General features: G+C 33.7%; 3 gene segments (V, D, J or C); all 3 read right to left on the reverse strand.

Annotated features, from left to right (window-relative positions):
* Positions 1-3,711: 3,711 nt before the first annotated feature.
* Positions 3,712-4,287, reverse strand: LOC113096559 (T cell receptor alpha variable 13-2-like). The segment is given in 2 exon segments: positions 3,712-4,109; positions 4,215-4,287. Coding segments are annotated over 2 exon segments (453 nt in total).
* Positions 4,288-5,823: 1,536 nt separating this feature from the next.
* Positions 5,824-6,344, reverse strand: LOC113096560 (T cell receptor alpha variable 18-like). The segment is given in 2 exon segments: positions 5,824-6,137; positions 6,305-6,344. Coding segments are annotated over 2 exon segments (354 nt in total).
* Positions 6,345-12,781: 6,437 nt separating this feature from the next.
* LOC113096554 (T-cell receptor alpha chain V region PHDS58-like) lies at positions 12,782-13,318 on the reverse strand (the record flags this gene model as incomplete). The annotated part of the segment is given in 2 exon segments: positions 12,782-13,071; positions 13,206-13,318. Coding segments are annotated over 2 exon segments (336 nt in total), but the record flags the coding sequence as incomplete, so codon positions are not given.
* Between the last annotated feature and the right edge of the window lie 3,237 nt (positions 13,319-16,555).

The following is a 16,555-nucleotide window of genomic DNA, read 5'->3' on the forward strand; positions in this document are numbered from 1 at the left end:
TATCTTAAAATGATAACAGCCTGTCCACATGCTTACTTGAATGTTTGCAAGTGAACCAAATGCTTTAATTGCACAGTGATTTAACTGTGTTACCTTGTTAAAGTAAATTGCATAAACTCGCAGATTTTATTAAATTCAGTGGTTAAATTTTACTCAAAATATATGAGTGCAAAATTTGTAAAAGAAAAATACATAATACATAATTTCTTCAGTAATAAGCATTAGGATGCACTATGTAAAATTTACAAACAAAGAGTCAACAAAATTAACTGGGAATTTCCAAGTAAACTTAACTTAAAAATGTCTAATTAAACCTACTAATAATTATGTTTAGGCTTTTACTCAGCAAATGTTTGTAAATTTAATAGAATTTTCTGAGTGAAAAAACTTAGCAAGCTTTTTTCAAGTAAATCCTACTGCACATTTTTTACAGTGTAGATACAGATAAATTACAAGTTACAACATATTTCAGTGACATGCTTTAATACTTTCCCAAAATACTGTGAGGTTTTTGTACAGTGCAGTCTGTTTTCCTGTCAGTGTGGGCTCCAGAGCACAGTAGTACAGAGCAGAGTCTGATACAGCAGCAGAGGAGATCTTCAGATCCACATGGCTTTCTGTTTTTCTGTGATTGATGGTTATTCCTGGAATGGGTGGATTAGCTGGAGTTGTTATCCCTGAATATTCCAGTATGAGGAACTGTGGTGGTGAACCTGCATATTGACGATACCAGTGAACACCACGAGCAGAACCGCTGTAGTTACAGGAGAGTGTCACATTAATGTCACCCTCAAGAGCAAATGCTCTGTTTCTTTTTGGAGTGATGACTTCTGAGGCTCCGCAACCTGCAAATCAAAAGTGGTTTTAATTTTTTTTTTTTTTCAAACAATTCTGCTTTAATATAATGCTATTGCTTTTGCAATATTATACTGTACCTTCAGTTGATGACAGCAGTATAACAATATAGATCAACATGTTCACTCACTGATCTAGTAAGAACAAGCTAAAAACAGAGCAGCTGCTCCACACAGTGTTGTGTGATGTTCAGATCTACTCAGCTGTATAGAGCCTGTGCTAAACTCCTCCTTCTGTCCTGACATTAAATCTGAAGCACCAAAGAAAATATGAAATGAGCATGCATACAGTAACTGTTTAAATATGTGATCATTTTCTTTTTAATTCTTTGTGTTTTGATAATGCATTTTTTTCTCTTAATTTTGCTTCTTATTGCCAATATTCAATGTCTATTTTTCTAATTTCTATAATTTGAATGAGGCTTAGCATAATATGAGAAGAGATAACCTAACAAACAAGCTAAAATGAAAAAAATATGCAATACATGCTAAATTAAAAGGCTATCGAAAGCATTAAATTTGTGTGAGTTTTTGTAAACCTTCTCTTGTGTTTTTGTATTACTGGGTTTCTACATAAAGTGCACAATAATAAAGAGTTGAATCTGACAAAGCTGCTTTTAAAATAGTAAGCTGATTGGATGATTGGGATGTAGTTGACTGAAACTCATCCTCACTGCTCCTCCATGATCGAGCACCTTTTAGTTTATAACATTATTAAACTCATTTATAGGAAATTTGTAACAATAAAGTATGCTGAATGTGACTCCATAAATAAAATATTAGAGAAGCTAAAGAGTGACTGAATGCACTGAGTGAAGTTCTATATACCAATGTGGGTTTGGTCATTGAAACACTCTGTGCACTACTGTCACTTATACTCTACCATTTCACTGCATTTAAGATAGATCTATCTATATATCTAATGAATTTGCTTTAAAAAATACTTTCACCAGGGTATTACTTTAATAATCATTGGTCAACATTAACTACATTCAGTTTTTTTTTATTAAATGTTGATAGTACTTAATCATCACTGGTGAAAATCAGTGAAATGCTTGCGAAACATAACTCGTGAGATTATGTTGCCCCCTTCTGTTGGAGTTCAGAACAGCATGTGTCTGTTTTGAAATAATGTGCTCTCTTGAATGGTAAATATGTTTGAGTCACTTTTACTTGGTTTTTCTTTCAGTTGATTTGAAGTTTACACAAAAGGTATTCTCAGATTGAATTTTATAGGATCTACAGAAAACACGAGAAGTGTTTTTCTTTAGCAAGTTACTGATATTTTTTTTAGTTTTATTATTTCTATTGCCTCGGGCCCCCCTACATAAAAATCACATTCAGGGCCTCCTCTCCCTTGGAATTGTCAAAATAAAGGAGACTAATGACTAAATTTACTGCATTCTTTTGTAATATTTAACAGTAATCTCAGTCAGATGTCTGTGTGGGGTATTGTAGAACAGTTTCCACAGCACAATAACACTATTATCCTGGTCCTCATTCTCATTTTTTTTAAGTTGTAAGCTCAAGTAGGTTTTTGTTCTAGCACTGAATATCCTGTTGTCACAGTGGGCTGCAGAGCACAGTAGTACAGAGCAGAATCAGACACACGTGGATTTTGAATTGTCAGAGGAACTGATCTTGAAATAGAATCATGTCTGGAGTGAAATCGTCCCTTGAACTCAATGGCTTCATCTCCATCTCCAATTTTATGTCTCCGTAGTATATATTTTGGAGAGTGATGGCTGTTTTACTCTGTTGTTACTCTGTACCAGAGTAGAGTAGGGTTTTGGCTTGTAGTATTGTATTTACAATCCAAAGTTACTGAATCCTCCTCTTCATATGCTGATTGGAAACTGTGGGGCTGTTTAACAGAGTCTTGTCCTCTGCATTCTGTGAGGAGAGTAAATTATGTTAGTAAGTTTGTGTATAATCTATTAGAACTGACAGGTAAGAGAAAATACATGCATAAAATTTGGTACATTACCCATGAAAGTTGCAAACAGGATTAAAAGAGTTTCCACACAGCTTCTCATTGTAATCAAGATTTAAAAGACATCCAGAAGTATATTCTCTTGAATCTAACTGGAACTTGCTGAGATGCTTATACTCCTTGTTAAGTTCTGGTTGTAAGGGTGGAGCTGTATATATTTGTTAAAACATCTCCCCCAAGTGGAGGAGAACAGACACACATCTGTTTAACCTCTGTCAGGTTTTCTTTTGAAACGAGTGCCCCCACATTTAAATTATACTGCAGTGAAAATGAAGTGTTTAAGCATTCTCACGAGTTCTAGCTGAAGAAATAATAATTATGTACAATTTGATTCCTATTGCTATTGTTTATCATTGTCCTTTGCCAGCATCCCCCCTTTTTTATATAAGACATGCTGATCTGACACCAGAAAACCTTAAGCTCAGATTCTGGTCAAGCTTTTATTCTGAGAGAGAGAGAGAGAGAGAGAGAGCGAGAGAATGACATGTGTATACTGTACTTTGAAGTGGAACATGTACTTGATTGCATTAATAGTACATGCTCATTATTTTCATCCTTCCATAAATACTAGACATACTTACATTCAGTAATTTAGAGTATATGAATATTAATTTTTAGTGGATAATAATATTAGATTTTTTTAATTAACAGTCATGATATCTCATTATATCATAAGATCATAACATAATCTTTGCACCCTAAAAAAAACAGCACCGAAGTCCTGTCAATAAATTGAATGAGTATGTTTTTTGTTTGTTAGTGAAATACCATACCATAAAGGAATATGTCTTGACACTCAAACTATAATCACAAATATGAGTTAAAATGAGTGAATTTATTTTAATTTTTTGTAAATGTATTTGTCTATAGAAGTAGCGTGAGAAACATTTCTGCACATCTGTTCTTCTGTGAACGATCACTGTGGTTTTTGTATGGAGTCAGAGGTTTTCCTTTCACTGTGGGCTGCACAGCACAGTAGTACAGAGCAGAATATGCCTCTGCTGCAGGGAAGATCTCCAGTTCCATGTGTTTGGTGTCTTTTCTGTTGGCCATTGTTATCCCAGGAACCTGAGGAGAAGCCTGTTTTATGAATCCAGACGATTCCATTATGAGGAACTGAGGTGCTTTTTCAGGGAATTGACGGTACCAATAGAAATCATAAACGGTGCCAGTGTAGCTGCAAGATAAGATAACTTTTTCATCTGTTTTAGCGATTACTGTGTCATTCTTGGGAAATATGATCTCTTCAGCATTACTAACACCTGAAAACAATTAAGAGAGCAGTGAGCATTTTTTTTTTACATCAGAATTCTGATTCGCATATTACCAATTTTAAGTTAAAATGAGTTATCTCGGTGAAATCTTACCTTGAAATGCTATTAGGAGAGATTCTATTAATATGACTACTGCAAATGTTGACATGATGTATTGTTTGTCAGGAGAAAAAGGCCAGGTTTACTAAAACAAGAAGTTCCTTATCTCAGTGTTGTAAAGCTGCTTTACTCCTCCCCCTTTTAAGCATGTACGTCTTATGTGAGAGTAAATACTCTAAAGTACCATTCATTTCACATCCAAAGGGGAGTTAAAAGTATACAAATTAGTCTCTGTCTATATCTTTGTAGTTGTTTTCTTGTTTCTTTTTTTGTGACTGCCTTTAAAATTTGAAGGTACATTGCAAATAGTTGAATAGGCCGTAGGGACCACTATGTACATGTATCAAGACACACGCACATCCTGGATTGTCAGCGGAAGGTTTTTAGATTTTCATTAAATCTCTCCTTAAAGTTTTCATCCTCATCTCTTGATTCAGCATATCTCTTCAGCACATATTTTGGGAGTTGATTTTCTTTGTATTGGTACCAGTAAAGCATTGGGAAAGCATTGGTTTTGAATGTGCAGTCAGTAGTCACTGTTTCCCCGGCAGTGGCAGTTTGCACTATTGTGGACTGAGTAACACTATATCCTCTGCTCAGCATTCTGAAAATCAACACAAAATATCTGTAAATTATTAAGTAGCCTAAAACTAAATTCCTGAAATAGAGAATATGGTAGAACTGATTACATACCGGAAGAAAATGAAAAAAAGAATAAGTAAAAATGTGATCCAAGCATTCATTCTGTAACTGCTGCCGAGCTGAAATATTTAAATTGTTCTCAGAAAAGCGGTCTTATTAGGTACTGTACAAGTTGAATTTGGTAGATTTGAACAAATTTGAGCTCCACCATCAAGGTAAGTCTTGCCATGTTGTTAACTCAATCAACTTCATGTCAAATGAGGAATGGATGTGTTGTGCATGTTGGGTTCATAGCTCAGTTGCATGTCTTCTGGAACATCTTAATGGATTCAAAGTTAAATCTATTCTGTAAATCTGGCTCAAAGGTCTGACGGATTAAAGAATAGTTCACCCCAAAATGAAAATGCTGTGATCATTTATTCACTCTAAACTTGTTCTAAACCTGTAAGTGTTTCTTTCTTCTGTTCAACACAAAAGAAGATATTCTGAAGGACGTTGCTAACCTAATAGTTGACAGTGCCTAAACAATGAACTGGTGAACTTCAACAGCTCAAGATGTATGCATATCTTAATGTTTCAATCTAGAAATAAGCAAATGCAAGTGGTTTTATAGTGATGAGTGACTGGATGATTTCAGGCAAACGAAGCAGTATCTAAAAACAGCATTGTTTATGAAAATAGAGAAGGGATTTTTCTCAAAGAAATGTGTTCTTTAAAAGACTATTTCTTTTATTTCTGTTTTAGAGATTGAATTAATTATTTAATTTGTTACATACCGTACTCTTAATATCATTTACTTTGATCCTCTCTCCCTCCCATTTAATAAACAGGTGTTACCATGTTGTGGTGTTTATCTTCTGTGTGGGTTAAATGAGAGATAAATGTGGCTGGGTGTCATTTGATTACGAATGTTTTTGAACTTTGTGTGTGAGTTTTTGTAAAGCCTTTCAAGCATTTTGTATCACTGGGCTGTTGCTCTTAGAGCACAGAAATAGCGAGCTGAATCTGAGAGAATAACACTCCTAATAGTGAGTTCAGTGGATGATTGGGATGTAGTCGACAGAAAGCGACGGTCTTGTATATCCTCTTCACGGTTCCATGATCGAGCACCTTTCCACAGTATATACTGGGGTTCGGAGTTGGGATGCTGTCTGTACCAGTAAAGCAAAACTTCATTGCTGATTGTACTGTATGTGCAGCTCATTGTCACAGACTCTCCTTCTTTACTGATTATAGCGTCCTTGTCTTTTGGTCCAATGCTGTCAGGAAATACACCTGAATATACATTTTAGACACACAACAGTACATCTGTAAACCAGCCTGTATAAAAGGTTCTATTTAAAAAAACTGTGTAATTTCTCATAGTTTGATATTTACTCTGTATTGTTTACTGTTACTGAAATAGCTTAAAATGTGAATGTGTAAATGGTATTTTACTGTACCTGATACTGTTATGACAATCAGTAGTAGATGCTTCTCCATGTTTATGCTTTTGATGAGAGCTGTTCTGAAGATGTTCTGTTCTGTTTTACTCAGCTGATTAATTACTATATGTGGAGAGTCGGCCTATTGTTTATTAATAATGTGGGCGTGACTAATGACATCAGGACTACTTCTTTCTCTCCCTTGTATAGGTTTCTTTTGATTTTGTTGGAGAGAGAGGCATCCTGTTAACACTGTGGGCCTCAGAGCACAGTAGTACAGAGCAGAGTCAGACACACGCAGTCTCTGGATCATCAGTGGAACTGATTTTGATGCATTCACCTCAGAGTAAAATCTCTCCTGGAACGCTGTTCCATTAATTCCTCCTCCATATGAATTCCTTTGTAACACAAGTTTAGGAGATTCGTCTCTTCTCTGTATGTACCAGAAAAGCTCTTGTGATTGTGAGGTTGTTGTATACTTGCAGTCCAGTGTTACTGATTCTCCCTCAGATTCACTAACATGAAGTGGCTGATCAACTGTGTCATCTGACTGACATCCTGGTAACACAAAATAATAATTCTGTGACTAAAAAGCATTATCATGTAAAAAATAAAACTAAACATACAAAGAGTAGTATACTAAACATACCAAGAATAACTAATCCAAATATGATTAATGTCTCCAACAGCCATGACTTCATTGTTTGTTTTTCAAGATGATAGAGTACCCAATTACACTAAAATCAATCAGTGAAAACAGAGTAACTGAGAAAAGAGAGAGATTCAGAGCAAGTATTACTATATGTAAGCAAGGGAGGAGGGCTTAACAATATCAGTATTGAGTGCATATCTCCCTCTCCTGGTTCTTTTTAGAATTACAGAAGTTTAATTTATTTTCATGATTGATTTGTTAGCTTTGTTATATTTTGTCAATTTGTATCTATGAATTAATCCAAATAAGAATTATGTATTAGCATTATTATACATTATTTAGCAGTTAGATATTTTTATGTAATATGGCATTTTGTAGTGATACTACATGAAGTGCATTCCTTTACAGTTTTTCTAGTTCAAGATTTTGTTTTTAATGCAGTATGTTACTTGCCATTTCTGGTAAAGCTTGTGCATCACAGATAATAAGATTAAGAGGGATTGAAATTTTACATAGATATAATTTTTTTTTTACTGGAAATTACATTAATTATATAATAGTTCAGTGCTGATGTAGGCTTGATTTTCTTCAGTCTATGAACATACCTATCTACCTTAACTTTTGTCAAATCCATCAGTTTTTTTTAATTTTTATCTGACTTTGTTTAACTACAGTGGGCATTTTTTATTCGAAAAGCATAACATTTTTTATACAATTTGTCCTAACATTTTGCCCAATGGTTGAGAACCACTGTTTTAGACCTCACTTAATGAATTAGCTTTTGTATGTCCAAAAAATTTAAATATATGAAATATTGTTCATTTTTAATGTTTATTATGCTTTCATTATGTCTGTTCATTCTGCTAGGCACATGACATTACATTATATTTGGAGTTAACTTATAAATGCGCACAATATATATATGTATACCAATAAAAATAAATAACTGGTGGTATAATAACAGTTTTTTTAATAATAATAATAATTATAATAATTATAATTGTTATTTATTTATTTATTTTATTTTTGCTAGATGAAAAACAAGTTCTGCCACAGAAAGTGTCAGCAGGATGAAGTAAAAAAGGATGTTTAGAGTATGAAATAGCGCTGCATAAAGAAGAGCTCCAATTACAGAGGCATATCTTTTGGAGTTTACAGGGAAATTAAAAATATGAAAGAAATTCATCACAACTCTTTAAATACCCCTGAAAATTCAACAACTGTCCTACCAAAAGAATACATTTATCAAACCAGGTTTTCATAAATATAGTCTTGTATTTATACAGAATATTACAATAAATCCAGATATAATCCTGGTGTGAATAAAAATTGTGCATGTTAATTAACTTCCAAGCCAAAATCACTTGTCTGTGAAAAGCTGTTCAGTCTTTCAGTTTTGTAATCACACACTCACTGAGCTATTGCCCCACACATAAAGAATTTTCATGGCATTGCAGAAATAACACCCAATTCCAAAGCATTCTAAACAATAAAAAATAAATGTATGCTCGACGGTTTTAAAGGTTTTTAAAAAATCTAAAAACAATATAAAACTATCCTCTTTAATAAGATCAGAGTAATCAATCGATCGATAAGTCTTATATTATTAAATATATGTATTTTTCTCATTAACTCAGATTGATTTTAATCAATTATTGAATCTAATACTAATTTTAATCTTTGGGCAAAAACAAGAGCAATTACTTTTTAATCATTATTTAACAAACTAATGGTTCTCCAATTATCAATAAACAGTACATCTTTCTTGGGTTTAGGAATTAGACAGGTTACACCATAATGCACAGTTGTAGGAAGTTCAGAGGACTTTAAACTTTCAGAATACACCTCAGAAAGAATCTCAGAGAACTGCTTATAGAATCCAGCAGTAATTCCATCACTACTTGGTGATTTATTACATTTTAGTTGTTCAATTGCATACTTAATTTCAGCAATAGTAACTGGGGAATCACACAATAGATGATCCTCTTGACTAATTATATTTACATTCTCTAAATTCTTACAAAAAATTTACATATTAAGATCACTAAATCTATATGTGTATAAATAAGAGTAAGAATTAAAACAAAAACTAGAAATTGAATTAAAGTTATCTGTAATTGATCCGTTAATATTCATTTTGGAAATATAATTTAATTTATCCCTAGACTTTTCAAGTTTGAAAAAATAAGCAGACATCTGCTCTCCATGCTCTAACTTTTTGTCTCGATGCAATAAAGGCTCCCTGTGATCACCTTCTGTACATGTCATCAAGCTTATTTTGTCATTCTGTTAGGCGCACTCTTCTTCCATGAGAGGCTGTGATTTAGCTATTGTACTACTCATTTTTCCCGATTTCAAATATTAATAATTAGTTTTTTTGAGAAAGTAAAAATGCACAAAGTTTCCTGTGAGGGTTAGGGTTAGGGGTAGGGTTGGTGAAGGGCCATAGGATATACAGTTTGTACAGTATAAAAACCATTACGCCTATGGGAAGTCCCCACTTTTCACAAAAACAAACGTGTGTGTGTGTGTGTGTGTGTATGTGTGTGTGTGTGTATGTGTATGTGTGTGTGTGTGTGTGTGTGTGTGTGTGTGTGTGTGTGTGTGTGTGTGTGTGTGTGTGTGTGTGTGTGTGTGTGTGTGTGTGTGTGTGTGTGTGTGTGGATTAAGTCATTATTTCGAGAAAGGTTCTCATTATTAAAAGAAAATAATTTATTATTACGAGAAAGTTTCTCATTTCTTGTTTGTTTTTTTGTTGTTGTTTTTTTACTGAGGCGGACTTCCATATCCTCCACAAAAAGACTATAAACATTGCATAAAACATCTGAAGTAAAAATGAATGTATATATCACATTCTGGATCCATGCAGATGAATAACTTTAACATGACATTTAACATGACTTAACTGAATAACAACAAGTGTGTTTATAAGTTCTTCTCTGTCCTCTCCCCTCATGTACTTCAGGTGTTACCTCATTCTGTAATTTACAGTCTCAGTGGTTTACAAAAGATATACATGTGGTGTTATAAACCATTTCTGTGGTTTGATGTGCATTTGTTTGCTGTAGTTCAAAGCAATAACAGTGTGTAAGTTTTTGTAAAGCTTCTCAGATATTTTATATCACTGGGCCTCTACTCTTAGAGCACAATAATAGAGAGCTGAATCTGACAGAATTACACTCTTAATAGTGAGTTCAGTGGATGTTTTGGATGTAGCTGGCTGAAATCGTTGGTCTATTTTATCCTCTCCTCCATATGATCGAGCACCTTTCCACAGTAAATACTGAGGTTGTGTTTTGGGATACTGTCTGTACCAGTAAAGCATAACATAAATGCTGTTTGTAGCATATGTGCAGTTCAGTGTCACAGACTCTCCTTCTCTCCTGATCATATTTGTATCCTTATCTGGTCTGATGCTGTCAGCAAACACACCTGCAATAAAACATAGCAATTGCACATTAAACCATCAGCCCTTTCCATAAACCAAAAAAAAACACCATTAGATTTTTAAACGGTAAAATATATTCACCTGAAATTGTTATTTGAATCAGTAACAGACATATCTCCATGTTAATACCTCAGTTTAAATGTTTTAATTGGTTTAGATATAAGCTAAAGGAGCAATAAATGAAATAAATGATTGAAATGGATGCATAGATAAATGACTGCAGTGGGGAGGTGCTCTTATTGTGGGCGTGGTTAGTGACATCACAACCAATCCTCTATCCCTTTTTATTTCAAATTGTATAGTTATACAGAGGATTTATCAGTTTAACCAATGTGAACTAAATGTAAAAAAAGAAGAAAAAAAAACAACAGCTGTATTTACAAATCTTATGAGAAGTTAACTCTTTTTATGCAATATATTCTCAGTGTACATATTAGAATATATGCTGTACATAATGCAAACAGTCACTGTTCTTGCAAATTAATATTAAATACATTTGACACAGATCCTAGTTCAATTCTCCTTTCTTATTGAATATTTTAGTTCACATGAGAAGTCAGATAACATATTTCTTTTTTTTCTGTAAAAAAGTAACAGTTTCACATTTTTCTATGAAATGTCAAATTGATTTAGCTGTAAAACAACAATTTGTTCTAGTTTATTATCATACCTTCTCTTCTTTTCATGCTCTCCTATTGTTCAGCAGGTGTTACCACATTCTGTTATTTACAATCTCAGTGGGTTTATAAACCTTTGATTACTGACTTTTAAAGCAAGAATTGTGTGTTTGAGTTTTTGTAAAGATTCTAAGGCATTTTGTATCACTGGGCTTCTACTCTTAGAGCACAGTAATAGAGAGCTGAATCTGACAGAGTTACACTCTTAATAGAGATTTCAGTGGATGTTTGGGATGTAGTCGACTGAAACCGGCGGTCTGGTATATCCTCATATCTGCTATATGACCGAGCACCTTTATAAAGTAAATACTGAGGTTCTCTTTTAGGAGAATGTCTGTACCAGTAAAGATACACATATTTGCTGCTTGTAACATATCATTATCTTTGTCATTTGGTTCAATGCTGTCAGAAAACACACCTGTAATGTAAATGCGGTTGCACATTAAACCATCAGACCTTTCCATGAATCAGAATTTCATTTTTGTCAAAAACAACAATTGATGATTGAAGCATTAATTATATTCACCTGGAATTATGAGAATCACTAGCAGACGTACCTCCATGATGAAGCCTCAGTTTAAAAGTTTAAATTGGTTTTGATCACAGCTTGTCTTTTTGAGGTTCATACATCTAAACTTATAAACGTTTGATAAATGAAATAAATGACTGAAATGGATGCATAAATGAATAACTGCAGTGAGGAGGTGCTATGCTGTTTATGAATAGTGTGGGTGTGGTCACATCATAACCAATCCTATCTCTTCTTTTCATAATGTAAATATAACGGAACAATGCATATCAAGTTAAATGATTGGAACGATATAATGACAATACTCATCAACCTCAGTGACGTTTTTTACGATCATGCATTGTGGATCTTAGAATAATCTACATGAGGCTAAACCATAATTGTGTTTTCCTTTACAATTCGTATTTATTCTTTTGGCATAACTTCTATTTAATGATTCTCTGTATTTCACACAAGAATAAACATAGTGTTGGTGTTGTTTTTTTGTCTTTAAACTTGAAATTATACAATTTAGCTGTTAAGGTAAAGCAAGACATTACATATACAAACAAATATATAAACATTAAGTACAGTTACTTGTTCTTGATCATTATTGTATTGAATTTTCTCTACTCGTTTTCACGTTCCTTAACTTTTCAGCAGGCGTTTAAGGTCTCAGTGGTACATGTAGTATTATACACATTTTAAAGCAAAAAATGTGTGTGTGTGAAAACTGCTAAAAGCGTGCTTCACCTGATGTGATTATGAAGAAAAATAAATATCTCCATTTTGATTTTTCAGATCGGAACTGTTTTTTAAAAGTGGACAATGATAAATTATAGTCTACCATAATTATTTTTAATAGAGTACATAAATCATAGGTTAATGAATGCACTGAAGAACTGATGTGCTTTATATTAATAATATGGGTGTAGATTGTCATATCAAGACCTGCCCCCTTTTCTGCCAACACACAGCAAGCTTTGTTTTGTTTTGTTTTGTTTTTGACTGTCATTGAACATTTATTCTATTTTAACATGAATTATATTGTTGAATTTTAAATATGTATATATTAATTTAAAAAAAGCTTTTGCATATATACATGTGTGAGAAAGAATGAAAAAGGCTGATTGTTTCACATAATGGGGATCAGCATTGAATAAAGTTTTTGTGTGAGTGTTGAGTGTGTTTCAGTCACAGTGGGCTGCAGAGCACAGTAGTACACAGCAGAGTCAGACACACGCAGATTCTTGATCGTCAGAGGAACTGAATCTGATGAAAGCTTTGAGTGAAATCTCTCCTGGAACTCAGTGCCCTGATCACCTCCGTATTTGTTTTTCCTCAGCATGTATTTAGGAACATCATTTGCTCTCTGGATGTACCAGAAGAGTTCTGGTGTTGTTGTAGTTGCAGTATATTTGCATTGTAACGTGACTGATCCTCCTTCAGCTTCAGTTACATGTTTATCTGGCTGATCAACTGTATCCTCTGCTCTACATTCTGCAAATATACGATGTTACAAATGGTACTATAAACAAATAAGAACAAATTATATTAAAATTACAATAAAACTAATTATAATAAAACAAATTATTGAATAAAGAAATAAACATAAAGAAATTATCTCTACATACCAGCAATAACCAATGCAAAAACCAACATTTCCAACCATAGTTTCATTGTTTGAGAGAATAGTATATCCAAGCAGAATGATTCAGTCCTGAACGCGTGAGTCTGTTACTCAAAGTCTTGGTGTTAGTGATAAAGAGGTGGAGCTGGGTGCACTTTCAGATGAACATAGTTAACAATGTAAAGCGAACATCACCCTCTCCTGGTTTCTTTTTTGTATTGCAAAAGGTTCAAATGTAATTTCTCACATTTACTGTGCCAACATGTATGTTTATGAATGTATTACGTAATACTGTTTATGTTACTGAAATTATAAAAAATATATATATTATTAATATCAGCATAAAGCTATTTCATTACTTTGAAATGCTTTTCTTAAAGGGAAAAATAATAATTGGAATATTTTTTTTTTTTTTTGCTCTAGCTGCTAAATACAGTTTTTTTCGATTGCTAAACAACAGTGAGCACAACTGGAGTCACATGTGCAAAACTCTAACTACAGTCTGCACAGCAGCAGTTCATGTGGACCAAACTCTAGTTCGTTTTTCATTGCTTGAACACAGTTTTCAAAACTCTACACACTTATCCCACGACTTTAACCACAACCTGCATAACACTGTGGATTTACAGAACTTTGTTCAAATGCTTACACACTGATGTCAAAACTGTGAAGCACACACATTCGAAAACAGACTAGATTTCAGCCTTGTGCCTTTCAAACACTGCTGATTGCAATTTCAGGATTAGCCCTGAAAATTATTTGTTTGAATTACAGTATGTACTTTTAGTTTCTACCTTTTTTTCTCATTACTGTAATTCTGTAAATTTCTACAGACTATTGAAGCAAACTGCTAATTTTCATTTACCTTAAAGAATTGTTATGTTCTAAAAATGTAAATAAATCATGTGAAAGGATGTCACTCTTTTCGATTGAAGAAAATATGACTTAGTATGAAGTCACTGAAATAGTTCAAACTGTAAAGATGAAAAGAATCTGAATCTGACTGTCTCCTCCTCCTGAAGGATTCTGGGTGTAGCCTATTTTAACAACTTTCCAATGTTCTGATGTTTGTTTTATCAGTATCTTCACATCCTGTTTCAGACACTGACCCCTTATTTCAATCTGATGAACAAAACCAATTCTGGAATGTAGAGCACTTGAAAATTGTTCTTATTAATAAGGGAAAACAAAATCCAAAACTCCATGGCCCTGTGTGAAGAAGTGTTTTCCCCCCTGTTAAAACTGGTTTATTACTCCTGAGTTCAGCCACACCCAGGCCTGATTACTGCCCACACCAGTTCACAATCAAGAAAGCTCTTGAATAGGACCTGTCTGACAAAATAAAGTAGACCAAAAGACCCTCAAAAGCTAGAAATCATTTCAAGATCCAAAGAATGTCAGAAACAAATAAGAAAGAAAGTAACTGAGATCTGTAGATCTTTAAAAGGTTATAAAGCCATTTCTAAAGCTTTGTGACTCCATCGAAACCACAGTGAAAGCCGTTATTCACAATTGGCAAAAAACATGGAACAGTGGAGAAACCTTCCCAGGAGTGGCCGGCTGACCAAAATGCAACATTTACAAACAGGGACTAAAATTAACACAAATGCGAGTAGAAGAACAACGACAAATCCCCGTAAGTAAACGGATTCCCCGTTTTATTTCTGAAATAGTCCAAGCAATGGCCGCTGTGTTGGATCCACTGCTGTGGTTTAGACACCAATTCCAATAATCCTGCTGTTGTCTGTGTTTTTAACTATTTACTAGTCTTTAAAAAAAATGTAGCCTAATAGTTTATATTGTAAGCTAGTAGTTTTAGCAGATATTGACACTTGAATCAAGGATTGTGATATTTATTTTTTTTGCTATTATCTAAAACTTTGTCACAGCTGCCTGTTTTATTTATTTTTTCTATGGCTGGTTAAAAATATTTCTGGCCAGTAAATTTCCTTAAGTCACCGGCCACTGACAGGTCTAACAAACTGCTTACAAACATAGACGCGTTACATTTTGGGCATGAATTATACACCGTATATAAAACACTGACTTCGAAAGCTTAACTGAAAATGTGATTAAGTGTGTGGAAAGCTTGTGTTAAAGTATATCAGTATATATTTCAAATTAAAATATTCAGATGATAACATTTCTGTCAGTTCTGTCATTAACATCACAAATCAAACTATGAACGAGACATCAAAATTACTTGTCTCCTGGAACTTTGTTCCATTAATTCTTCCTCCATATAAATTCCTTAGTATCACAAGTTTAGAAGTGTTGTTAGTGTTTGTTGTTGTCATACTTTCCTAGCTCTGTAGAATCTCTCCGGTTTCAGCAAAATCTCAAGATTTTTACAACTTCTGTGTGCGCACAATATTTACTCCCTAAAAGCATTTAGGGCATAGACTCAAACCATTATAAATTCACCCTAAAAGTGGACTTAAATTCTAAGTCTAAGAAACAAGAATGTGCATAATACCTATACAACAAATGTAGTCAAAACAAGACAAATAAAAAAGGTGTCTTGTAATAATACCTGTTTTAAAATATTTAGAGAACTTGAAATAAATTGGCACTATTTTTATGAGTTTAACATAGTTGAGAATATAATTTAGCTTTGATTTCCATGGAACCATGCTAAGGAGTAGCTTTATGCAAATGACATAAACTAAAGCAAGTGTGTTCATAAGTTTTTCTAGTTTGATGTCATATCCTATCCTCTCCGCTCTCACATACTTCAGAACTGTTCAACAGGTGTCACCACATTCTTTTTATTTACAAAAGATATACATGTGGTGTGAAAAACATTTGAATACTGACATCTCTGTGGTTTGATACACTTGTATTTGCTAAAGTTCAAAGCAATAACAGTGTGTGAGTTTTTGTAAAGCTTCTCAGGTATTTTGTATCACTGGGCTCTTATTCGTAGAGCACAATAATAGCGAGCTGAATCTGACAGAATTACACTCTTAATAGTGAGTTCAGTGGATGTTTGGGATGTAGCTGGCAGAAATCGCTGATCTATTTTATTCTCTCCTCCATATGATCGAGCACCTTTCCACAGTAAATACTGAGGTTCTGTGTTGGGATACTGTCTGTACCAGTAAAGATAAATATTATTGCTGCTTGTATCATATGTGCAGCTCAGTGTCACAGACTCTCCTTCTCTCCTGATCATATTTGTATCCTTATTTGGTCCAATGCTGTCAGCAAGAACACCTGCAATAAAGTTTAAGACATCGCAACTACACATTAAACCATCAGCCCTCTCCATAATCCAAAACATCATTCTTTTAAAAAACAACATTTTTAAAGCATAAAATCTATTCACCTGAAATTATTATTAGAATCAGTAGC

The sequence above is a fragment of the Carassius auratus genome, unplaced genomic scaffold (assembly GCF_003368295.1).
Source record: "Carassius auratus strain Wakin unplaced genomic scaffold, ASM336829v1 scaf_tig00215982, whole genome shotgun sequence".
Lineage (NCBI taxonomy): Eukaryota > Metazoa > Chordata > Actinopteri > Cypriniformes > Cyprinidae > Carassius > Carassius auratus.